The sequence below is a fragment of the Megascapheus bottae genome, chromosome 18 (genome assembly GCF_031878675.1).
Source record: "Megascapheus bottae isolate mThoBot1 chromosome 18, mThoBot2.hap1, whole genome shotgun sequence".
Taxonomy (NCBI): Eukaryota; Metazoa; Chordata; class Mammalia; order Rodentia; family Geomyidae; genus Megascapheus; species Megascapheus bottae.
In genome coordinates, this window is record NC_143526.1 from 5,138,479 (window position 1) to 5,164,467 (window position 25,989).

The 25,989-nt window shown below is 39.5% G+C and overlaps 1 protein-coding gene across 1 annotated transcript in view; it reads right to left on the reverse strand.

The window, feature by feature from the left end:
• Gadl1 (GAD like acidic amino acid decarboxylase 1) overlaps window positions 1-25,989 on the reverse strand; it is a 226,650-nt gene that overhangs the window by 46,191 nt on the left and 154,470 nt on the right. The window contains exon 15 of the mRNA XM_090352917.1: window positions 24,123-24,212. Coding sequence (XP_090209043.1) covers window positions 24,123-24,212 — 90 coding nt within the window. The remainder of the gene's footprint in view (window positions 1-24,122; window positions 24,213-25,989) is intronic.

The following is a 25,989-nucleotide window of genomic DNA, read 5'->3' on the forward strand; positions in this document are numbered from 1 at the left end:
GCTGGTGGGGTTGTGGCCAGGAGGATCACTACTACACTGTTGGTGGGAGTGTAACCTCGTTCAACCACTATGGAAAGCAGTATGGTGGTTCCTCAAAAGACTAAAGATAGAGCTCCCCTATGACCCAGCAATCCCACTCCTTGGCATTTACCCAACCATCCAGAAACAAGGACATACTAAATCCACTAGCACAACAATGTTCATGGGAGCACTATTTACCATAGCGAAGATATGGAACCAACCCAGATGCCCCTCAGTAGATGATTGGATCAAGAAGATTTGGTACTTATACACAATGGAATTCTATGCTGCCATTAGGAAGAATAGCATTGCCTCATTCGGAAGGAAGTGGAAAGACTTGAAAAAATCATATTAAGTGAATTAAGCCAGACTCTAAGAAACATCGGCTCAATGGTTTCCCTCATTTGTAATAATTAGTACACATCGGGGATTCTCCTAGCAGAGGATCACAATAGCTCAAAAGCTATGTACATAAGGTCATATAAGAGGAGACTAAATGAAATGAATTCCTGGATATGGAAACAAGAGGTTTATCTTTGTGATTTGTTGTTTCTTAATGTACAATGTTATTTATTTTCTCTGTTTTTCCCCTTATGGTTAATTTTATGTTGTTACTATATTTAACTTTGTCACCTGGTACATTGTATATATTTACTTGTTTATTTGAAGTAGGGAATGGAAGGGGAGAAAACAAGATGATTAGGTGGCTGTGGGGGGACAGAAATGGTTACAAAAATATGAGAAAGGGTATCAGTGTGTGAGAAGCAATGCACCCACTACCTGATGAATGTAACCTTAACCCCTCTATACATTACCCCAACAATAAAATAAGAATATGAAAATACAAATAGAAATACTAGAAAAACAAAGACAGAATCAATAATAAAGCTATTTAAACTCACTCTACTCTGCCAAACAGCTGTTGAAGAGGTGTTTTTCTTAGTGTGGTAGTTATGAAGTCATTTTGAGGCCAGGAGCCATAATTATAAATCTAAAATTTTGAATAAGTAGTTTATCATTGCAAGTATCTGCAAGGAATTCATAATTATTTTTCTCAATGCTGTTCCTGGACTTGAATTTGGTGCCTTGTGTTCTTCCTTGATTTTTTAGCTCAAGGCTGTTACTCTTATCACTTGAACCATACCTCCACTTCCTTCTTTTAATAGATCAAGCTGGCTTTGAACCAGGATCCTCAGATTTCAGCTTCCTGAGTGGCTAAGATTACAGGTGTGAGCCACTAGTGCCAGGAAGAACTTAGGTTTTTATATTCCCCAAGTTTCAAAAAGAAACTTCAACTATTTCTTGGTTCATGGCAGATTCGGTAATACCCTAAATAGTAATTCTTCTTTTCCATGAAGTGTAGTGTTCCTGATAGGTTTGACCACGTGGCTGGTGTTAGCTAACATGGGGGTAAGTGAGGCAGAAGAGTCTTCAATCCCTTTTAGTGTTGGGCTCAACTGGGCTCCTTGCTTTAGCCCATCACCTATTAGCAGACACAAAATGACAGGGATTGTTCACATGCTTTTGTCTTTCTGTTGGTGTGGGAACATATATCGAATATCCACAAGTTCAAAGGAGAAGATAAGAGCTATACAGAGAAGAACTACTCCAGCTGAGTCTACCCTAAATTAGCCATCTGTCATTTCCAGCTTCCCTGCTGTTGTGGGCAACCCATGCTTTCTATTTCAAATGCCTACTATTTTGTGATTGCTTATTTCACAGAACTGTGGCAAGGAGTATGTTTCTAAGAAGAAACATGAAACAGAAATTCTCTCTTTCAAAGATGTATTAGAAAGAGAAGGCACTGCCTGGTAGGAAATTGAAGACTTCCCCATTGACGATCTCTTCACTGTCACTCACAGCCTGAGATATCTCTTGAGATATATCTCTTTCGTTTCCATAGCAATACACACCACTAGAGTTCTAGCTGTTTTCTGTCTTTATCTTAACACTTTTCACTGCATTGAATGGATGTTACTTCTCTTCATGAAGACTCTTCTCTCCTTTGAGTATTATTTCCAGGGACTTGGTTCACTCAGCACAAAATTCCTACACTCTACCCCCAATCCTCAACTCTGCTTAAAGACCAGGCCACTGAAGTGTCAGCAACCCACGAACCTTCTCCAGATGGATTCTTTCTCTTGTCTCCTCCACACAAAGCCAGGGCATAACCTGCCATGTCTTCTGAAACTTTGATCTGCTATTACCTGTCTCTTCACTGGCGATCTCCACATAAAACCCAGCAGTAACTTGCTACTTTCCACTCACCAAATCATATATGTTTACTAACCAAACAGCAGTATGCCATGGACTCCTAGGGACTTGTGAGTGTGAGATTAGGAGGATTAGGGTGTGAAGTCAGTGTACCAGTCAAGTTCTCGAGACCCCTTCTCAGTGTGCAGTGATGTACATCTATCATTCAAAGCTGGAAAGAGAATGAGATTGGGAGAATCACATTTTCAGATCAGCCTCACAGATGAGCCTGCAAGACTGTTTCCATTGAGCAAATCTAGCTGTGATAGTCTGAGCCTCTGATCCTAATCATGACGAGAAGCCTAAAATAGGAAGATCATGGCTCAGGCATGTGTCTATGCAAGAAGTAAGTCCCTATTTCAAAAATAATTAGCAAAAACACATAACTGGGGGCTTGGCTTGTGTGGTAGAACTTTATTTTGACAAATATAAAGCTGTGAGTTTAATCTATACTACTAAATAAAAATAATTATTATGATAATAACAACCAATAATTTTTAGTTGAAACAGTTACAGCTTTTATAAATTGTAGTTGCAACAGAACTTATTTAGGTTACCGGTGTTTTTGAGTTAAGGTAATACTAGTTGGAATGATTTCTGTAAAGCAAACAGTGACTTTGCCCTAAATCCATCCTCTAGTTTCAATTTTCATATGTGTGCCTAGAAATTTACCGAGGCCCTAGAGGCTCACAACTGTAATCCTAGCTACTCAAAAGGATATTTGACAATCACGGTTCAAAGACAGCCTGGACAGAAAAGTTCATGAGACTGTTACCTCCAATTAGCCAGTAAATAACAATAAATAAAGTGGAGGTGTGGGCCAAGAGAGCCAAACACTAAGGGAGAATACCTAGACCCTGAGTTCAAGCCTTCAACACACACACACACACACACACACACACACACACACACACACACACACACACACAAAGCTAGAAATTAGTTGATGATGGACAAGTGATAGAGTGTCATCATTTTAAAGGGAAGAGAGGATACATCCATCCCCACTTTACCAAAGTTAAGGTAGATTTCCTTTATTACCTTTCCTTTGCTGTTTCTCAAAAAAAATTGGCTAATAAAAATGTGAGCAATATTGGTTCAAACTGGCAAAACAGGGATTAAAATTTACCATGCAGAGCAGAACACATAAAAAATATTTTGCCACTAGGTTTCTTCTTCCATTTAAAAAGTATATAACACTATGAGTTCTCAATCAGGCCTTGGCAGAGGACCCTGGAAGAGACCCTGGAAGCAAATAATGCATTGTATGCTTTATTGACTCATTTTCTAAAGTCCCACAGCCTTCCCTTAGAACTGAAGGAATTTCTGTAACCTTGCACATTGTTGAGGGATCTCCTACAGTGGACAGCAATGAGAATTCTCAGCAAAGTTCCTAAGGAGAAGGCAGCTAAAGCCTATCAGAGTCCCTTAGACAGCTACTGAGTTAAAACTCACTCAGAGAATACTGATTTGTGGATTTTGGAATTTAAAAAAAAAAGGTTACCAAACGCATGAGGAAGTGATGCTATGAATGGCCCAGATATTGAGATTCCTAGGGTCAAAACATTCTTCTTCCTCCTCACATTCCATTAACCACAAGACCTTGTTTTCATACCTTTACTTTTTTAACCATTGATAGATTTTAGCTCCTGCACAAGCTAAATTTTTTTTTTTTTGTGTGTGTGTGTGTGTGTGTGTGTGTGTGTGTGTGTGTGTGTGTGTGTAGACAAAACTAATTTACCCTTGTTCTGTAGCTTAGTATCTCTGGGCAAAAGGTTTAGGATATCTTTGTCTCAAAAACAATCCAAATGTGGTAGTGTATAGCTGTAATTTCAGCTAGGACTATTTTCCCAGCCCAGTCCAATCCAGTCTGAGACAACTATCTAACAAAACAAAAATGAAACAAGCAAACAAAAAAGCCAAAAGGATTGGGAGTATGGCTCCAGTGCTGTGGTACAACATTTGTTTACTGGAATACTGGGCTCTGAATTCAATCCCCAACATAGTCACAAGCGATAACAAAAGGGAGTCCCTTGAACTAAGGCACAAAGGGAGCACTTATCTTGGGGAACTGAATGTCAGGTGACCTAGGAAGGCAGGAGGAGGCATAGCTGACATCATCCAAGGCCTCTCTCTACTCCATTGTTTAGCAGAGAAGGAAGTATCTAGACAGCAAGACAAAGGATTCCATGGTCAAAGGATTCCAGCCACAGTTCTGTGGCTGTGGAGAGAAAGAGGCTCCCATAGTTACCTCTCCAGGCAGAAATGGCAGGGGTGGCAGGAATCTATGCTATATAAGAAAAGGAGAGTGAAGAACACCCTTAAAAACAGCTTCCTTTTTTTTTCCCCTCTTCAAAGAACAACCTTTTTGCTTTGTTGATTATTTGCATAGTTCTTTCATTCAAGTCTAAATTATAAACATACATGAAAACATACAGGGGATCATGTGCGTATAGAAGCATATGGTTGAAAGTATGATATATACAGGGGAGGTTTGCAAGGCTGGAGCTCCTTCTCACAACAAAGCCATAGTTTAACAAAAGAAATACCAGGAAGCTGAAACCTGTTATCTTGATGCAGGCGTTATCTTGATGAGATTAAGAGGAGAGAGGTAAGTGAATGGAGAGAGGAAAGATAGGCTACAGTCGTAATATCCTAGGCATGTATGTGCAAATGGAGCTAAGTAACTTGAGGGGGTGTGTGGGGTTAGGAGATACAAGGGAGAAGCTTGGGAAGGGTGACATTGATCAAGATGCATTTTATTTATGTATATATTTATTTATTGCCAATCCTGGGGCTTAAACTCAGGGCCTGGGAACTGTCCTTGGGCTTTCTCAAGGCTAAGTGCTCTACCACTTGTGCCACAGCACCACTTCCAGCTTTTTCTGTGTATGTAGTACTGAGGAATCGAACCCAGGGCTTCGTGCATACTAGATGAACACTCTACCACTAAGCCACACTTGCAGCCCCAAGATGCATTTTATTCATCAATTGTTAAGGTTGAACGGAAACCTCCTTGTACAACTACTTGATGATAATATAAAATTAAAATTAAATAAAATAGCTTTCTTTCCTATCTGGAACTTCAAAGTAAGTCTCCTTTATAGGATGACATTTCATTTTTTTCATGTGAATTTCCCTGAACTGCCCCTACATGATAAAGTACACCAAGTATATCTGAATCCAATAGACTGGCCTCAGATTAGAAATTTATCAATATTGTTATAAGCTTATGAACTGTTTTATCAACACATTTTCAGTATACTTCCTAAATATGTATATATAAACGCATTCAGATGCACACATTCAAATTGATTGCGTACTATTATGTGCTTGTGTGAATATGTGTTTATAAATGCATATGGAACAGATGCTAATAGCTCATATTTGTAATTCAGCTATTTAGAAGGCTACTATCTGAAGACTATGTTTTGAACCTAATCAAAACATAGTCTGAAACTCTGTCTGAAGCATAGTCTGAAACATAGTTTGAAACTCTGGCTCCAATTGACCAGCTCTCTCCACACCCCCCCCCCATAGAAAAGTTAGTTATATGAAGTGTTGGTGTCTCATGTCTATAATCTGAGCTACTTAGGAGATTGAGGCTGAAGAATGAGAGCCAAGCTATGACTGAAAAGTTTGTGAGACTCTTATACCCAATTAACCACTAAAACCTGGAAGTGAAGCTCTGCGGTTCCAACGGTACAGTACTAACCTTGAGCAAAAAGCTCAGAGACAGCATCAAGGACCTGAGTTCAAGCCCAAGAACTAGAAAAAAAGCTAGGTGGTTGGCATTGTGGATGGAGTGGTAGAGCACCAGTCACCACATGAAAACATGAAGCCTGAGTTCAAGCCCAGGACTTGCTAAATAAATAAATGCACACCTTTACACATACATATTGAAATATTTTCCATAGTTAAATATTTAGTCATTGTCTGACTAGAAAATTTTAAAGTGTGAAAATCTGAAAGTATTAGAAAATAGCCTTTTAAAAAACAACTCAGTTGTTGACTTTCTGCACTTAGAAAATACAACTTTATAAGCATTTTCAATAATACAAAAGAAACTGCCTTCTCTTCTCACTGAATTTTCCTTGTGACAAAAAGAATCCACATTCCACAGGGTATTTCTAATAAGCTAAGCTTTAAATCTTGAATGAGGATAACAGGATTTACAGGCACAATCTCATTCCCTATTGATTTTATTATAGTACCATAAAGAATTCACAATAAATATCTTATGGAAAAGTAAATTCAGCTGTGGGCTGGTGGCCCACACCTATAATCCTAGCAACTCAGGAGGCTGAGATCTGGGGAATCAAGGTGTGAAGCCAGCCCAGGCAGAAAAGTTCCCAGAGATTCTTATCTCCACTTAACCACTTAAAAACTGTGACTAAAGCGGTAAAGTGGTAAAGCACTAGCCTTTAGCACAAAGAGGCTCAGGGATAGCAACCAGGCCCTGAGTTCAAGCCCTACAATCAACAAAAGGAAAAAAAAATAAATGTAGCCAAGCATCATTGCTTCGTGCCTATAATCCTATAATTCTAGCTACTCTGAAGACTGGGATCTGAGGATGATGGTTCAAAGCAGGAATATCTGTGAGCAGGCATGTATGTGTGGCTTCAGTGGTATAGTAACAGCCTTGAGTGAAGAAAAAGGATGAGTATGCACAGGTCTGAGTTCAAGCCAATACCAGAACAAAATAAAAGAAGTAAGACTATATTTACCAGTCTTGGGGCTTGAAGCCTTGGGCTCTTTAGCTCTAGGCTAGCACTTTACCACTTGAGCCACAGCACTGCTTCCAGTTTTCTGGTGGTTAATTGGAGATCAGAGTCTCGCTGGACTTCATGCCTAGGCTGGCTTTGAGTAGCGACCCTCAGATCTCAGCCACCTGAGTAGCTAGGATCACAGGTGTGAACCACCAGCACCTAGACCTGTATAAATTTTTATTTGCTATATTCCTATTTATCTTCAATCAAGTAATTTTTGAAACAATTTCCCTAAACTTTGCAGCAAAAGAATATATTAAAAATGAACTGCTATAAACGTTTTGAACATTTGTCTCTTTCAAATAACTGAAGATATGAAGGGAAAAGATTCTCTTAACAGAATTACAGTATGATATTTTTAATCCAATGTATTTTATCTGTTCAGATTTTAAGAAGACATAACTGTATAAAACTAAATTCTAAGATACCATTCAATAGATTCTAGTATACAGAGTAAAACAAGTCATAGCTGGTTCTGCAATATTTCTGGTAGGTCACACAAGATTAATGCTAAAAACAGGTTTAGGATTACATTAAAAACTGAAAACCAACTTTCTTTTATAAAAACTGAATGAAAGCAATTCTGTGTTATTAGCTTCCCCTCTTTCCTATAATGTTTTATAAAACTGCAGTCCCAAATTATGATTTTCCTAAGCCCCACAGGGAGTATTTTCTTAGAGAAATGATTTGACCAGAGGGTTGTGACCCAGACAGGTAGGCATGGGCAGCAGATACCCAGGGGAATTCCATCTCTCTGACCCATCTCTTTACCTATGGGCATAGATTGCTACGTGAGGGATGGGTTAAGGATTGACATCACAGCCATGGTCCAAGCATACTCCTTGATGCCACCCCCAACCCATGGCACACAGAAAGATGGTCTCCATTCTGACTGAAGCAGGTGTCACTACAGCTGGGGTGCTGCAGCTGCAGGCAGACACCCCCCACCCCCAGCAGTGAGGGGCTCGCTTGCTCAGACATCTCCTTTGGTGGATATAGTTAATGTGCCCCAAGGACATGGCAGGGAAAGGTCTGAACTAACACCAAAGGTGTTAGAAGTCACACTTCTCAATTCTGGCTCATCTGGTTTTGTTTGTTTGGTTTTTTTGTTGTTTTGTTTCTTATTCTGAACAAATGGTGATGATTTGGTCAGTAAAACAGAACGAGGGAGTAACTTGGAATACCAACTCTTTCTTTCCCTCTTCTGGATTTTCCCAGGATAGTTGACACAGTCTCGTGGCAAAAGTAGAAAAGCTATTAAAATGTGTATCACCCCCTAAAATTGCCTCTTTAAGAAGTCACAGTTGTACAAAGACTCCTCCCACAGGTGAGCGTTCATAGGACGCTACAGCTCTCAGCCCCACCCTCTGCACAACAGAAGCCCATAACTGGACCACCTCAGACTTCTCTGCCCATCGTTCAGCCAATCACACTCAGGAGGAGTGGTTGTATTTTTACAGTGAGACAAGGGATAAGAAAGGGAAGGGTTATTATATGTCCATTTCAAAGGCAATAACATATTAGCCCATACCTCAATCCATTGAGTTATTCATCCAGTAATTTTTTGTGTGCATGAACTAGGTAATAGTAATGATGAGAGGAAATGAAAGTATATTAGCGACTAGCTGCATTATTAAACATAGAATAGCCATGCTCACTTTAGGAGTGGGTAACCTATTCAGATGTATGGGGCCTGCTCAGATACTCTTCTTGGCTTAATGTTCTGTGATTGTCATCTTGAAATCTGAGATGACTTTGGGATAAAGGTCCCTGAATTTTTATTTTGTCCTGGGTTAGTCATGCTTGGGAGACAGAAGGTCACTATGACTACTTATGGAGTATCATATCACCCCCCCCCCCGGTCTTCATCTCCCCTTCCATCAGCAGTATAAATACAAATGACTGGCTCTATGCTAACTATGGGGGTTATATTACACAGTCATCTGCCAAAATTCAGCAACTATTTACTCTTATGGTCACCTCTCATGGCCTGCTTCTCTTATCCATAAACTGACATTATCGTTTCCAGCCCTATCCTCCTTCCAACATAGTGCTATAGATTGCAGCAATTCAGGGAAAGCAAAGCTGTCACAGGAGTATACAAAATGGGTTCTAACACTTAAATACTAGGAAATATTTCTTGTATAAATCAAAGGGATTGGCAGTTAAAAATTCCCTATACATCAGATTGAAATGACTTAGAGAAGACTAGATCATTGTATATGAATATATATACTCACATATATGTATATTATATATATGATCATCTGGTTATCTATTTCTGTCTCTGTCTGTCTCTTGTACTCTCTCTCTCTCTCTCTTTCTCTCTCTCTCTCTCTCTCTCACACACACACACACACACACACACACACACACACACACACACACTTCTAGGGAGCAGGTTTAAGAAAGTGAGAATATTAACTTTTTTTGCCAGTCCTGGGACTTGAACTCAGGGCCTGAGCACTGTCCTTGAACTTCTTTTGTCCAAGGATAGCAATCCATTTTTTCCTGTGTATGTGGTAGTGAGGAATCGAAGCCAGGGCTTCATGTGTGCTAGGCAAGCACGCTACCACTAAGCCACTTTCCCAGACCTGAGAATCCTAACTTTTAACTCCCACTATCTCAATCATTAAGGTTAAGGATATTGAACTAGAAGCTTCTGGATACATATTATAAATCTGAAACATATCTGGTCCCAAGTGTTTTGGATAAAGGATTCTCAGTCTTCACATGGATAAAGAAACTGAGGTACAAATTGGAAAGATACCTGATCAAAGGGTGAACCACACACAGGACTTGAACCTGGGTTTTCCTGAGCACTGAGTGCATTTGTGGGAGAATAGTATACCATTTCCACAAGTATAGACAGGAGCAGGAGGCTAGTTTGTTAGAGTGAAGAGATAGGATGAAGATTATCCAAGAGACAAGAGGATAAAATTTAGGCAGACAGATTGGCCACTAAACAAGAATCAGAGAATTTCTGTTTGGGAAAGATGATAGTTACATGATCAGGCCTAGATTTAGCAGGTTTGTTACTGCAGTCGTGAAGAAGCTTTCGGAGGAACACAGAGAAAGATGACAAGAACACATGCATGCATGGCTCACAGAGTCCTTCAAGCATGAGGTAATGGATTAATAATAAATAAATGAATCTGACACTTTGCCAACATTTCTTCTATGTCAGACACTGAGATAAACACTTTTTCTGTCATCTACTCCCCATCAAAATCTTAAAAGGCAGATACTTCTAACTTGTCCATACTATCTGCAGAGGTGCTGGAACCAAAGCTGCCAGTGTCTGAACGAAGAGCTACAGGTTCAAAAACACATGTCAAAAATAAAAACCAAAGCCTATCAAAAGAACCAGATAGGTGGTGTTAGGCAGATTATTAAGCAATGTTGTTTAAAATTGTCAGTTACTCACACAAACCCAGAAGCACAGATCAATAAAGCAAATGGGAAAGTCCAGAAATCGAATATAGTGCCTTCTAAGATGTAATATATGAATTGAGTATTGCTAGTTCATGTCCATAATCCTAGCTTTTCAGAAGGCTGAGATTTGAAGATTACAGATGAAAGCTTGTCCAGGCAGGAAAGTCTATGAGATTCCATCTTCACTTAACAATAAAAACGCTAAACTAGAACATGGTTCAAATGGTACAGTGCCAGCTGGAAGTGAGAAAGCTGAGTGAGAGCTTAAGTCTCTGAGAATTCCAATCCTGTATTGGTACACACAAAAATTAACAAATGACATAAAATTTAATACATGATAATACAAAGTCATCACTGCTAAAGAATGGGGAAAATTTAAAGTCAAATGGTAATAATTGTAATAATTGGATAACCGCTTAGGGAAATAATCAAGTTAGGTGAATATTTTTATACTCTAGACAAAAAATATCCTTCACAGGAATTAAAACATTAAATTAAAAACTGAATGACAGAAAACCCAGCAGGAGGTGGAATAGAATATTTATCAGATTTGCAAGAGAACAGTAACTTCAGCTTTGAAGCAGTGGAATAAAGCATGAAGGGAAAGAATGACAGATTTGAATATATGAAAAATTTAAAACTTCTGTACAATTGGAAAAAAACAGTAAGAATAAAATAAAATGAACATCATTCTGGGGGGTAATATTTTGCATTTTTGTGGGACAGAGAAAGCTCTAAAACTCAAGCTATCTCTACTCTTAATCAAGTTTATAAGGAAAGCATCTGATCTCAAAATACAAATATGTAAATATGTAAATATGTAGAAAAAGCTAAATACATAAAGAAACATAATCAGTGAAAACAGCTTAAAAAAGGCATTCAGCTCACCAACAATTAGTATGAAATATACAAAGCAAAGCCAACCTGAGATGGATTATTTTTCCTTTCTAAATAGCTCACTCACCCACACAAATAGCATTCATGTCCCAAAGTTAGACTGAAAGCCATAGCCATATTCCTTCCTGGGTTTGCAACTGTTATTCAAAATTAATCAGGCACAATTAATGATGATTTGCATAAATCTCCCATTTGCAGTTTGCACACTGTACATTCTGGAAACAAGAAGAGAAGTGAGCTGAGCACTGGCGGGTCACATGGTAATCTTAGTTACTCAAGAGGCTGAGATCTGAGATTACAGTTTGAAGCTAACCAGGAGAGCCAAATCTAAGAGAACTTTATCTCCAATTAAACAGCAAAACAAAACAAAACAAACAAATAGAGGTGTAGCTCAAGGGGCAGAGAACCATCCTTGAGCAAAAAAAGCTAAGTGAGAGCACAAAACCTTGAGTTCAAGTCCCAGTCCTGATACGCATGCACATACAAAAGAGCAGAAATGGATGTGAACATAAAGATGTCATCCACCACTGTGTACAAGGACAAAATGCAGGAAATTATCTGCACACTTCAATTATGGGCACAATTTTATAACCCAAGATGCAGATTGTTGTATACTTGAGCATGAAGAAACAGTGCATTGGTTGGAGGAGAAAAATAGCATTTAAGAGAATAGCATGCAAACATCTTCTTTGTCATAGCTTAGATATGCTTATCGGTTGCATGAGGCAGTATGTTGATGAAAAAGAGCGAATGTTTGGGGTGGAGAAAAGAAAGAAGAGGCAGAAGTGGCTGAGACTCAGGTGGTATGAGGTCCTGAGCAGTCACAGACCCTAGAGGCAGGGGTGGAAGAGAGCTTTGTGGAGATCAGGCCAATTTCCTCTGCTGTGAAGACAAAGAGAAAGCCACATATTTGAGGTGTGAGACGGGACCATGTAATACCATGAGAATCCTTGCAAGTGCAGAACCCAGGGATCCTGGGAGTTGTCAGGTTGTGACTGAGATATTGTCACAGCTCCTGCCCAACCTGCATTACAGGGTCATTTCCCAGTCATCAAAGAAACAAGAAGCAGAATGGCCAGCAGGGGGCAGGCTGGGCACTGGCAAAGGAACTTCAAAGACAGGAGTGGGGGAAAAAAAAGCTGTTTCTCAGTGCAGGATCCATTCATTTTGCAACAATAAATACTGCACTAAGCCCAAAGCAATTTCCTTAATGGCTATGTTGTGGGGATGAATTTTACTCCATAAACTGAGGTGTGCAAGAGAAATGCCCCAGTATTTGATTTCCATTAGGTAAAATCAAATCCAACCTCAAGTCACCATTCTAAAAGGCAAGGTTCAAAATCAGGAAAAGCTAGCTCAGTCATGGATTACAGCACCTACAGCACCACTGAGGCAAGTAAAGGTCACAGGGTCTCAGCCAGTTTAAGGCTGCGGGTGATTCCTACAGAGGAATTCTAGCTGTCACACACACACACACACACACACACACACACACACACACACACACACACACGTAATTCCAATTGTACTAATATAAGTCTGCAGTCCTCAAGACCCCTCCTGTCTCTTCACTTGTCTGACAGCAGTAGAGAGACAGTTTTCTCCTCTTAATAGGGGGCATGGAGCTCAGTATCCCTTAGAGATGATGATGGTGGATTAGGTCTGACCACCAGATTTACCATCTCAGAAAACAATAGGAACACATGCTCATCTATCTCCAAGAAGATTCAGAACACACATATGCAGGCAGGCAGATGGAAGCTGATGAAATTAGGTAAGATTACAACCCCCAAAGCCCTAAAGCCACTGATTATGTATACTATACACAAGTGTAGACATACTGTGTACTATGTCAAAATCATATACCTATATTTAAAACATTAAAAATAAAAAGCTGGCCCATACCTGTAATACTAGCTGCTCAAGAAGCTGAGGTCTGACGATTGTGGTTTGAAGCCAGCTCAGGCAGAAGTCCATAAGATTCTTACCTCCAATTAACCAGCAAAAAGGCAAAAATGGCCAGACACCTGTATCTCACACCTATCTATAATCCTAGCTACTCCAGAGGCTGACATCTGAGGATCATGTTTAAAAGCTAGCCAGGGGAAGAGAGTCTGTGAGACTGTCACCTCCAATAAACTACCAAAAAGCTGGAAGTGGAGCTGTGGCTCATGGTGTAGCACACTAGCTTTGAGTAAAAGAAGCTCAGGAACAAGCCCCAGGACTGGCACACACACACAAAAAGCCAGAAGTAGAGATGTGGTTCAACCAATACAGAGGAAGCCTTCCTTGAAAAAGTTGAACAAGAGCACAAGGCTCTGAGTTCAAACCCCAATAGACTAGACTAGCCCAACAAACAAAACAATCAAACAAATAATTAAAAACGAAGATAGTGCACAATAAGACGTGGCAACCAGACCTGTATTCTCCTATAGGGAATAGTGGACAATGTAATTGTGAACACATATTCTCCCTCCCTGGGGCCGGTGCTCCGCCATTTCCACAACACCCCCACACCACCATGTATTACCCACAGGCCACCTCTCTTGTGCAGGTGACTTGACCAGCTTCTTTGGAATGCTGTAGGAATTTAGGCTTCTCTGCCTTAACTGAGTGAAAGACATGGAGTTATGTTTAGAGATGCAATGTAAGTGTTCAAAGAGCATTTAATTAAAGGTCTCTATCTCCTCAATACCCACCACAATGTATTGGGAAACTCAGAAACTTAGAATTTGTTCAGATGGATCTTATGATGGGAGCAGAGAAGAGAGATTGCGAGGTTAAAAGGGACACACCGGTTCAAATGCAAATATCGTAGACCAAGTTGGTGACTTGAAACAGAGTTTGTTCATGGCTGAAGTATAGTAGACCCAACATGCAAAAGAAGTGGAGCTTTAGCTTTGTCCCTGGTCACAAGGTGCGCAATGGATCATCCCAATTCTAGGCCCTGCGTTCTTGATGTGAATGCATAGCGAATGGGAGACCACCTGCGTTGAAACTCCTCCTGAAGAGTCAGCTGGTTCCTGATCACAGACCCAAGAGCTCAGCCTCTGCCTACACAGAGAGGCTCTGGTTCTAGCCTGCTCAACTTTCATTTTCTTTCTTTTTGGGACAGAGACACAGAATCAAACTAGACAACTCATACACTGTGTGTGTGTGTGTGTGTGTGTGTGTGTGTGTGTGTGTGTGTGTGTGTGTGTGTGTGTTTAATTGGTTGTGGGACTTGAAATCTGGGCCCGGGCATTGGCCCTGAGCTCTTCAGCTTAAGGTTAGCACTCTACCACTTGAGGCACAGTGCCACTTCCAGTTTTCTACTTGTTAGTTCCAGGTAAGAATCTCACGGACTTTCGTGCTTGGGCTGGCTTTGAACCTTGATCCTCAGATCTCAGCCTCCTGAGTAGCTAGGATTACAGGCCTAAGCCACTGGTGCCTGGTTGACTCCTGACCCAACATGCAAAAGAAGTGGAGCTTTGTTCATTTACTGGCACTCTGTCAACTGAGCCATACCTCCAATGCCACAAATTTAATTTTCAACAGCTCCTTTTGAAGCCAAGTAGACTACTTCACAGATATAAAAGAGGGGATCCTATTAAAATCAGAAGAGCAAGATAAATGAAAGAAGAAAAGATTTTAATGAGGACATCTCTACTTGACTAACTTTTCAGGGGAGTTAAGGTTACTACATATGGAAAAAATGTCTCTGACAATGATTAAAGGCCCAAAAGCAAGACTAATAAGTAAAAAAGATGAGTAATAACAACTTTAAAATGTATTCTGTATGTTTTAGAGTTGTTGAATACCATATATGACTCACCTGTATATGCATATCAAACAGGAACGTGTATGTATCTGTGTGTGTGTGTGTGTGTGTTTGTGTATGTGTGTGTGTATCTGGGTGTCTGTGTATGAGTGTGTGCCCGTATTGGGGCCAGCCACTGTCTGTTAGCTTTTTCACTCAAGATTGGTGCCATGCTGTGTGTGTGAGCCACTCCTCTAGTTCTGACTTTCTGATGGTTAATTGGAGATGAGTCTCTCAGATTTGTATGTCCTGGACAGCATCAAATCTGGATCCTCATCTCTCAGCCTCCTGCGTAGCTAAACTTGCAGATGTGAGCTACTGGTGCCTGGACTGTAATAATTTTATTGGAATGTGGTCTGAAATTTTATAACTCATCAAGGTAGATACCCCTGAGCCAAAACAAGCCCCCAGCTTCTTATGCTGAATCATGAGGATTCACACCCTCACAGCAAGTGTCTAGGTGGCTCCCAGAATCTTACTTGACATCTGAAAATACTAGTCACAGTGAGAATGTAACCAATTCTCCACTGGAGACAACACAGCTTTCTATGTTAGGTTATCACAGTGTGAAATAAGAGTGCTGAATATCTGCAAAGCACAGGAAGTTCATTGCTTAGTAACAATTCATATCCTGGGCAAGGAGACTTCAAAATGGCTTTCAGAAACATTTGCTATAAAAGGATCTTTTGTATTTTAGTTGTTCCAGTTTAATAAAATGAATATCAGGAAGTAGAAACCCATTCGTCAGAAGAGAGTGAGGTTAGGGGAAAGAGACTGGGTGAATAGAGAGAGGAGTGAATGGCCAATATAACCATAATATTCAATGTCCAAAGGTGACGATGGAACCAGGTAGCTTGGTTGGATGACTGGAGTTGGGATAGATAGGGGAGAGTGATGGAAGGGGTGATATTGATCCAGATGCATTGTCCTCACAAGTTAACATGTTGAAACTCCTTTGTACAACTACCTAAAGGTAAAACAACAATTAAAAAGAAGAGCAATAGATTCTCCTTAAAGGCAAATTTTAAACCAGGGCAGCTTTAAAGTGCAATCCACTAAAAACAAGATTTCTGAAGAATGCACTATGAATTGAGTATCTCAAGACTGAAAAAGCACTTGTTTAAATCTTTTAAAACTACTGCACCTTTATAGAAAAGATATGTCTTTAGTGAAGAATCCAAAACTGAGTGATTGAGCTATAACATTAGCACAGATGATGACTGAAAGAAAATCAGAATTCACAAAAGATACATAAAAGCTCACATAGTTTTTCTTATGAATGCACACATACATACCCAAAGAACCCAGACAACTTCATGCACAATTCTACAGTTAGAGAGGACAGCTGAAGTGACAAGGAACAATCAGAAAATGAGTGGGGTGTGACAATAAACTCTGATCCCTTCCCAAGGTCTCCAGAAGCAGCTTGGATATGCTGAAGCTTCCCACATCAGCAGTCTTGTCTTCAAGGGCCATCAATCAGAGACCTGTCAGGAGAGCACTAAATTCTCTCTAGAGATATCTGGAATATCATATTAAATTTTATCACCCAATAAGCAATAAAACAACAAATGCATCAAGTGGGTCCTGAAAGATTTATTCTTCCTCAGCTATTGAAGAGAAAGGAGCTAGTTATAAATGACTAGTATTACAAATATACAGGTCAGTAAATACTCATGACCATGCATGAGTAACAAAAAGATATACCATTAATTACTTTTAAGAATGTATAAATTTGCTGCCCAACTGAGGGGCGCTTATAACGCTACCTACTTAAAAGACCGAGATCTGGGGAATCACAGTTTGAAGTCAGTCCTAGCAGAAAAGTCTATGAGATTGTTATCTTCATTTAACCACCAAACAGGCAGAAATGGAGCTGTGGTTCAAGTGGTAGAAAGCCAACCTAACCTTGAGCTAAAAAAAACTAAAGGACAGTGCCCTGGCCTTGAGTTCAAGCACCAATATAGGTGTGAAAGAGAGAATGAGATAGAGTGAGAGACAAAACAGAGACAGATAGAGGGAAAGGATGACAAGTTAAAAACTATATCTGGAAATACATTATGAAAGAAAATAATCTGCAAATTTACTGGTACAGTGTAATTCAGTTTCCAAAAAAGACACCCCGTAGAATTGCTAAGACAGATTATGTTTTAATAATTTTAAAAATGACCCTCGAAATACTTACTTTGTGTATTTTTTTTTATCAGTCCTGGGGCTGGAACTCAGGGCCTGGGCACTGTCTCTAAGCTTCTTTTGCTCCGGCTAGCACTCTACCACTTGAGCTACAGTGCCATTTCTGGCTTTTTCTATTTATATGATATTGAGGAACTGAATCAGGGCTTCATGCATAATATGCAAGTAAGCCACATTCCAAGCCCTTGTGTATTTTTAATGTGTATTTTTTGCATATTAGTACTTCTACTGACACATATCTGTACATTTGTCCATTTATTGATTGGATTATTAATTTTCTTTTGAAATTTAGTTTTTAGAAACTTCTATATTCTGGTTCTTAATTCTGTGTTAGATAGATAGTAGGAAAATATTTTCTTCCGTTTTGCAACTGTCTTTCTATATCAGTGACTCTATCCTCTGCCATGCAGAAGTTTTTAGCTTGATGCAATCTCGCTGTCAGTCCTCATCCCTATTTGCTGAGCTATTGGAGCTCTACTCAAGAAGTTACTTGCTATGTTAGTAACTTCAGGTATTTTCCTTGTTCTTTCCTGTAGTAGTTTCAGAGTTTGATATCTTTAAATTGATAGAGGAGGTCTAGTTTCAGTCTTCTGAATGTAGATATTCAGTATTCTCCACACCATTTGTTAAATAGGTTGATTTTCCCTGCAACATACATTTTTGGACCGCTTTGTCAAAAGTCAGATGGCTATCAGAATATTAATTTCTGGGTCACATAGTCCTTTTCATTATTCTTCTGGTCTTCTGTGTTTGTTCAGGACTTTTAATTGTTGAGAGTATATCACCAAAACTGGTAGCCTTTGCCAAGAGAAGTACACAGGCATCTGTGACTTTATTGGCACAATAATTACAGTGTTTCATAAAACCGGTATAAACTAGTTGCAGTTTTAATTGCAAAGAAATGTAAAGGAAAAAGAAATTTCTGTAATTTTGTCTCCAGAAACATTTTGGTGTGTCATGTGTCCTTCATTTAGGCAGGTACAATGTATTTTATATATACGTATATATATATATATATTTAAGTATGTCTGCATATATACACAATTTTTCAAAATTCATATACTGAAGTGGCTATTACCTGTTTCTAATTAATGACATATTTTCATATATTCACTTGGAATGGAATTTTTTTTGCCAGTCCTGGGCTTGAGCTCAGGGCCTGAGCACTGTCCTTGGACCTTCTCAAGGCTAGAGCTCTACCACTTGAGCCTCAGCACCACTTCCGGCTTTTTTCTATGTATGTGGTACCAAGGAATCGAACCCGGGTCTTCATGCATGCTAGGCAAGCACTTTAACCACTAGGCCAAACTCCCGGCCCTGGAATGGAATTTTAATGGAACACTATCAATGCACCTCCTATCTGGCAAATATAATGTAACCCTCCTTTTAATTACAATAAAAAATATATGAAAAAATAAATTATGTACAAAAATCCAACCAATTTCTTCTTGTTGAAGAGTTACTTTATACTTTTGCTATTTTATAATTATGGCTCTTATTCTGTGGCCAGTATTTATTAGTGGAGAATCTACATTCCCAGGTATATCCTGAAAATCTGGGCAGAAGTTTTCTGTTTCCACAATGTTTGGGATTGTTAATGGCATAGTGTGGGTGGGAACTATGGATATAAACAGTCCTGACCCATGCAGAGATATGGTAAGAAGGAAGCATGTGCCCTGTCCTGCCCACATTCAGAAATTACATATTACATATAACTTGTTATATAGGCTTCATAAAATCATGTGGACAGGTAGATCATATTTTTCTGTCCATTTCATTGTAGGAATGTAGAGGGGTCATTCACTATATTTGTGATACATAATAGTCATTGAATCTGGTGAGGGTGAAAATGTCCACAGCAAGGAATGGTAAGCCATTCAGATAGTTTTTGCAGGAGAGTGAGGCGGGAGCAAAAATGCAGGTAGAAATGTGCAGAGAAGAAAGCAAATTAAGGAATTTCTGTGTGTGTGTGTGTGTGTGTGTGTGTGTGTGTGTGTGTGTGTGTGTGCCTGGAGTGAGTTTTGCACTCAGTATTTTTTGTTTTCACTTGCTTTTGCTCAAGATTGACAATCTACCATTTGAACCTTCTTTCTTTCCTTCTTTCCTTCTTTCTTTCTTTCTTTCTTTCTTTCTTTCTTTCTTTCTTTCTTTTACCTTCCTTCCTTCCTTCCTTCCTTCCTTCCTTCCTTCCTTCCTTCCTTCCTCCCTCCCTCCCTCCCTCCCTCCCTCTCCCTTCCTTCCTTCCTTCCTTCCTTCCTTCCTTCCTTCCTTCCTTCCTTCCTTCCTTTCTTTCTTTCTTTCTTTCTTTCTTTCTTTCTTTCTTTCTTTCTTTCTTTCTTTCTTTCGTTTTTTCGTTTGTGTGTTATGGGGGGAGAACTCGGCCTGAGTGCTGTCCTTGAGCTTTTCAGCTCAAGGCTACTGCCCTACCCTTGAGCCAAGCCCCACTATCCATTTTCTAGGAGTTAACTGGAGATAGGAGTCTCAGGTCCTTTTGTGCTCAGGCTGGCTTTGAAGCTTGATTCTCAGATCTCAGCCACTTGACTAGCTAAATTTACAACTGAGAGCCATCGCGCCTGGCTTGAACCACATTTCTACTTCCAGCATTTTGCTAGTTCATTGGAGATAATAATCTCTCAAAGCCTGGACTGGCTTTAAACATCAGTCCACATATCTCAGCCTCCTGATTAGCTAAGATTATAGGCATAAGCCACCGGCAACTGGCTGATGAGTTTCTTTCCTTTGTCAGACAAGAAAATAAACAATAGAGAAACAGTGAAGAATTGGGTCCCGTAATACTAGCAAGGATCATGAAGAAGGGCAATTGGGGAGGATGTTTAAAGAGAAGTTGCTGGAACTTGGGGAGTGAAGATGGCATTTTAGAATAGCTGTCTTAGCTTATCAGTGTAGAACAATGGTGTTCTCAGAAAGTCATACACACACACACACACACACACACACGCACACACACTTGCAAGCACACACTCATTTACATCCTGCTATAGTCCATATTCAACTCCAAATTTTCTCCTCCTCTGCTGGTAGAATGAATCTGACAACTTGCCCTGACTTTGGCCTCCATTGGAAGGGCAGACCTTCTTCAGATTATTTATTTGTTTGTGATTCTCCATCCAAGGTAAATCCCAAGATTTATAAATCGCATACCTGCATTCTCACAGCAGAGAGCAACATGTATGTATTTCCCTGACCTTTCATAAGCATATACAGTACACAGAGAAAGAGGGAACTTAAACCCCAGGACTAACAATAGTTTGTGAGCAGCATACATTGTACGTGTGTGTGTGTGTGTGTGTGTGTGTGGGTGTGTGTGTGTGTACTGGTGCTTGAACCCATGTTCTACTTCTGGTTTTTTACTGATTAGCTAGAAATAAGAGTCTCACAGACTTTTCTGCCCATGTTGATTTTGAATCGGGATCTTTAGATCTCAGCCTCCTGAGCAGACACTTTTACTAATTATAAGCAGCCAGGACTATTAAAATTATAAACATGATCAGATAAATAAGAGCTGTAGTTCTATCTGGCAGAAAAGCATTTCCAAGATGAAAGGGTGGGTAATCATGCATTAACTTTAAGAGAAGACTGTTGGCAAGTAGAAGCGACAAAAGGGACTGTCCCCATCTATGTTTGATTACCAGTTAAAATGCGAAACATAAAATTTGAGTTTTCTGATTTTACTCTATATATCTCATCTTCAATTTCAGATTTTTCTAAGGTTAGAAAGGGAAGGAAGAGTGAGCCAAACTATCTCCCAATATCATAAAACAAGCCAGGCTAGGTGCTGGTGGCTCATGCCTATAAATCTAATTACTCAGAAGACTGAGAACTGAGGATCGAGGTTCAAAGCCAGCTCAGATGGTAAAGTCTGTAAGACTCTTGTTAAGCAGCAAAAAGCTCGAGCTAAGCAAGAAGGCCATAAATTGAGTTCAAGCCCCAGTATTAGCACAAAACAAAAACACAGAAAGAAAACCCTACCATAATGTCCTAATTTATAGTACTGCAGCAGTACTGAGTTAGCAGAACACAAGTATCACATATTTTTTTGCTTTTCCTAATAGTCAAAAGAGTGATTTCTATCTTGGTGAGGAAAACGGCAGCCATATCTTTTTGAAGCAGTCTCTCCCCCACCCCCACCAACAAGAACAAAATGTCCGCTGCATTCCATGAAAGTGAAAAGTGTGCCTGTAAACCTCACCACTAAATTCTCACGTCATCCACTCGCTGTTTCATTTTATGGGTTGCTTACCATCTGAAATGTATTCTCATGCACTCACTGATTTGCATCCTGTGACAAAAATAGAAGACACATCCAAGGACTGAATTAACTTCCTGAAATGGCTTACAAACACTTGGCTTTGCCTGAGCAAGGGCAATACCACTCATCTTCCCAACTTTTGCTACCTGATTTAAGAATTGACAGAAGGTAGAATATTTATACATGAATCCTCTAGTATGTTACCATGTAAAGCAGTTAATGAATGCAAGAAACAGAAAATAACCTGAGGCTAAAAGGTCAAAGTCTTAGGTGAGACTCTCTAGGTATCTTTCCTCTATTAGGTTGTGGGAAAAAAAATACATTTCCAAGCTCTTTGCGTGAAAGATAAAGGCCATGTGCTTCTCATCTCATCTGCCACGAAGTCCTCTGTACCTTGTAGTATTTTACATACACTTCCTCTCCTAAACCTCTGGATTTTCATGTCATTCTTGGAACTGATTTCTCAATTGTTCCTCACTGGCAATGTGTCTGTGCAAATTTGGCTCTAGCATTGTACTCTGAGGCGAATATTCCTTCTCTCCACTTTCCCTGGGCACTGGGTTTCCTTCTACTGACTAGGATCTGGTGATATCCTGTGACTCACATTCTCCCTGAGTATGAATGTCTCAACAGAAACCACGTTCTTTTGATGTTTGTATCTCCAGTTTATACATTAGTAAGCACTCGGTAATGCCTCTATGGCAAGTCTTTCCTTCAAAAACCAAACAGAAGCCAGGAGCATGGCCTAATGGTAGAGTCCTTGAGTAGCATGTAGGAAGCCCTTGGTTTGATTCTTCAGTACCACGTACACAGAAAATGCTGGAAGTGGTGCTGTGGCTCAAGTAGCACAGAGGGATAGCTTTGAGAAAGCTCAAAGACAGTGCCCAGGCCACGAATTCAAGTCCCATAGCAAAAAGAAAAAAAGGACTACCAACTACAAAAGCTACACAAATAATTATTATGCTGGTCTCTGGTGGCTCAGCTCTATAATCCCAGCTACTCAAGAGGCTGAAATCTGAGGGTCATGGCTCAAAGCCAGCCCAGATAGGTAAATCCTCCAATCTCCATTTATCACCAAAAATCTGGAAAACAGAATTGTGCTTTGAGGGGGAGGAAGAGAGCCTTGACCACAAAAAGGCAAGGGACAATGCCCAGGCCTTGGGTTCAAGCACCAGAATTGAGCATACACACACACACACACACACACACACACACACACACACACGCACTACACACACTATTTTTTTCCACTGAGGGAGAGAAGGGAATTGCAAGTAATAGCTTTTACTAACCAAGGAAATGGATGTTTCAGTGTTAAACTTGGGAGAGAAGATGCTGGAGACAAGGTTTTGTCTAACAGATAGCAGCATCCTATCACAAACCGGTCACATATTCCCATGGAAACTCCCACTTTCAGTAGACATTGTGTTTTACTGTATGGGGAGGAAGGGCTCTTAGTGAGATTTGTGAGACTTCACAGGTCTTGGAACTCTGGCTTGGAGGCAGGATTTTAACTGGCTGAACCATGTGAGGGAAGGTGTGAATGAATCACAGCAGTCTCTAGAGGCTGAGCTACTGTATACTCTGGCCTGTCAGTCTACCACAGCTGTTTGCGTGTCAACACTTCTAAACACATTTGTTCAGAGATCAGATGAAATTCAGTCCTGGCCTATCTGCTTCACTCTTTTTTTTTTAAATAAATTTTATTGTAAAGGTGATGTACAGAGGAGTTGCAGTTATATAAGTAAGTTAATGAGTGTATTTTCATTTTCTCCTACTTTTCCAGCCCCAAGTTGTAGAGTTTACTTCCAGCACAGTGTCTAGTGAATGTCACTGTGGCACTGGTTCATCCTTTGTCCCACATTTTCTGTCATTCCCCTTCACTTCCCCAAATCAGATAAACTTATATATAAGACAAAGTACACAGACATCAAAAACAGTGACAACAAGGAATAAATCAAAGGAGAAAAAAAAAAGAAAATAACTGCCAAAAGTACAGTAAAAAAAAACCCTCTTGTTTCCATTTCTTGGAGTTCATTTTAATAAGCATCTTTTTATATGGTCATATACATATAGCTATTGAACTATTGTGATTCTCTGCTAAGACTATCCTAGACATATTCTAGTTATTACAAATGAGGGAAACCATGGAACCTATATTTCTTTGAGTCTGATTTACTTGGCTTGACATAATCTTGCCCAAGACTTTGGAAATGGAAATGGTATTGCCATTCTTTCTGATGGAAGCATAGAATTCTATTATGTATATATAATACATTTGCTTGATCCAGTCATCTACTAAGGGATATCCTTGGGTGTAGGATGCAAGTTAGATGGAACCCTTATTTACAGCTATTATACATGCGATCATTTCCTATTCTGTTAGGCAGCATCATTCTAGCTCTTCAGGAGAATGTTTCCAGTACAGAATTGCCCACAGGAACAATCTCTTCCAAAAGGAAAATACAATTCATAAGTTACTCACCAGATTAAGTTTTTCCCAGAACTGGGGTCCTTCTTCCATTCCTCTAAGGCTTGGTGGAATGTACCAAAAGCAAACATTGGTGAATTCAGGCTGAGGATGAAGAAAAGAATGCGAAAGTTGTTTGGTCAGTCCATGATTTATTTTAGAAAGCAATTAAACAAATTCTTTTTAAACCCTCAATATCTCTAAAAGTTACTCTGCATCTGTAACTTTGGCACATGATCTGAATCCTATAGGAGACGTATCCATTCTGCCTAACTTCTGATAAAAGTTTATTAATTTTTTTCTCTATCATTTGCACTTCAAAGGTTCTCTTCCCTCTAGGTAGAAACTGGGTATTGATCAGGAAAGAAAAGCTTGGCACTTATTCAGCTAATGAATGATATATATATATATACATATATATATTATATATATGTTCTTAATGAGTCCTTGGCTCCTCCCTCCTCAACGCTGGTCCTTCAGATCTTCTTTAGACCACCACTTCATTCTAATCATTCTCTCTCTGCTTTAGGCAGTCCCAAATGGTCTTCTTTTCTATCTATGAATGACAAATGCAAAAGCCTCTCTGAAGCATGATAAGCTGGGGATTCACTAGCTAACACTGACATAACCCCAGCCACTTCTGCTTTGGGGTGCATCTGAAGTTCTGCCACTTTGATTCTTGACCTTGAATATAATTCCCTCAGAAGCCTGATCAAACTGCAGAGCCTGATTTCCTATGCCCGCATTTTAATTAAACCCATCCTAGAAAAGAACAGCAAACTGTTATTTCCTGAAAGTTGTTGAGTATTTCTGAAGTTGGTGTTGTACAGTCCATGTAGCAAAGTCTGATACAAGCTAAGCGGCCAGAGCATGACTGGGCTATATGTTCTATGACATCACTTTTCTATCAGGCATGTTTAGTTAGACAGGAAATGTTTTAGAACAGACCTTTAACTCAGCCATTGTTACAAGGCTTTGTGCTCACTTCAGCACAACACAGAATGTTCCCTGTCAAAGGCAATCACAACCTTATATTCAGTAACCAGCTGATCCAGGATATTAGTGTGGGAATTTACAAATGGAACACATGACACTTAGGAAAGATTATGGTCTGCACCATCTTCCTTGTCTGATACTTAGCACTGGCGGTATTAGAAATGACTTTGAGCTTTCCACTACAAATAAAGTTTGTAGATAATAATCAATGCTATAATAGTTGCCACTGACCAGAGAATTATGGTTCCATGTAAGTATAAAGTTCCAAGTATTTCAGAAAAAAGAAATAGCTATCATATCTTATCTTAAGATTGAGACGGGTATTATATGGAGTTTCAATTTTAATGGATTTTATATCATGAGAATGCTCAGGAACAGTTGCAGCTCAAGAAGATAAGGTCTTCTTCAGCTCATCTTTTCATCTCTGAAAATTTTAATAATCTTATTGCATTTGATAAATGAAAATAGCTACAAATCTTCGAAGTGTAGATAGTTAAAATACTATGTAACAACTCAATTTTCACACACATTTACCATGAGACGACAGCACTGTTTTGTTTTGTTTATATTCTGATTTCTGATTTAGAATTGATTTGGCTTCTTTGAGTTATTTTTTTTATTGTTGCTGTTGGTTGTTGGGCTTCAATTCTGGGCCTGGCCACTGTCCCTGAGCGCTTCAGCTCAAGGATAGTGCTCTACCACTTTGAGCCACAGTGCCACTTCCTCTTTGAGCTATTTAAAGTGAATAAGCCTTCAAATAAACCAACTATGATTGATTAGGAAGTGGAAGGAAAATATTCTTAACTATTTGCCAATAGATTTTAGAAATGTATATGCTTACATCAACATTTTCTGCATACACCATTGTATCAGCTTTAGCTGCATG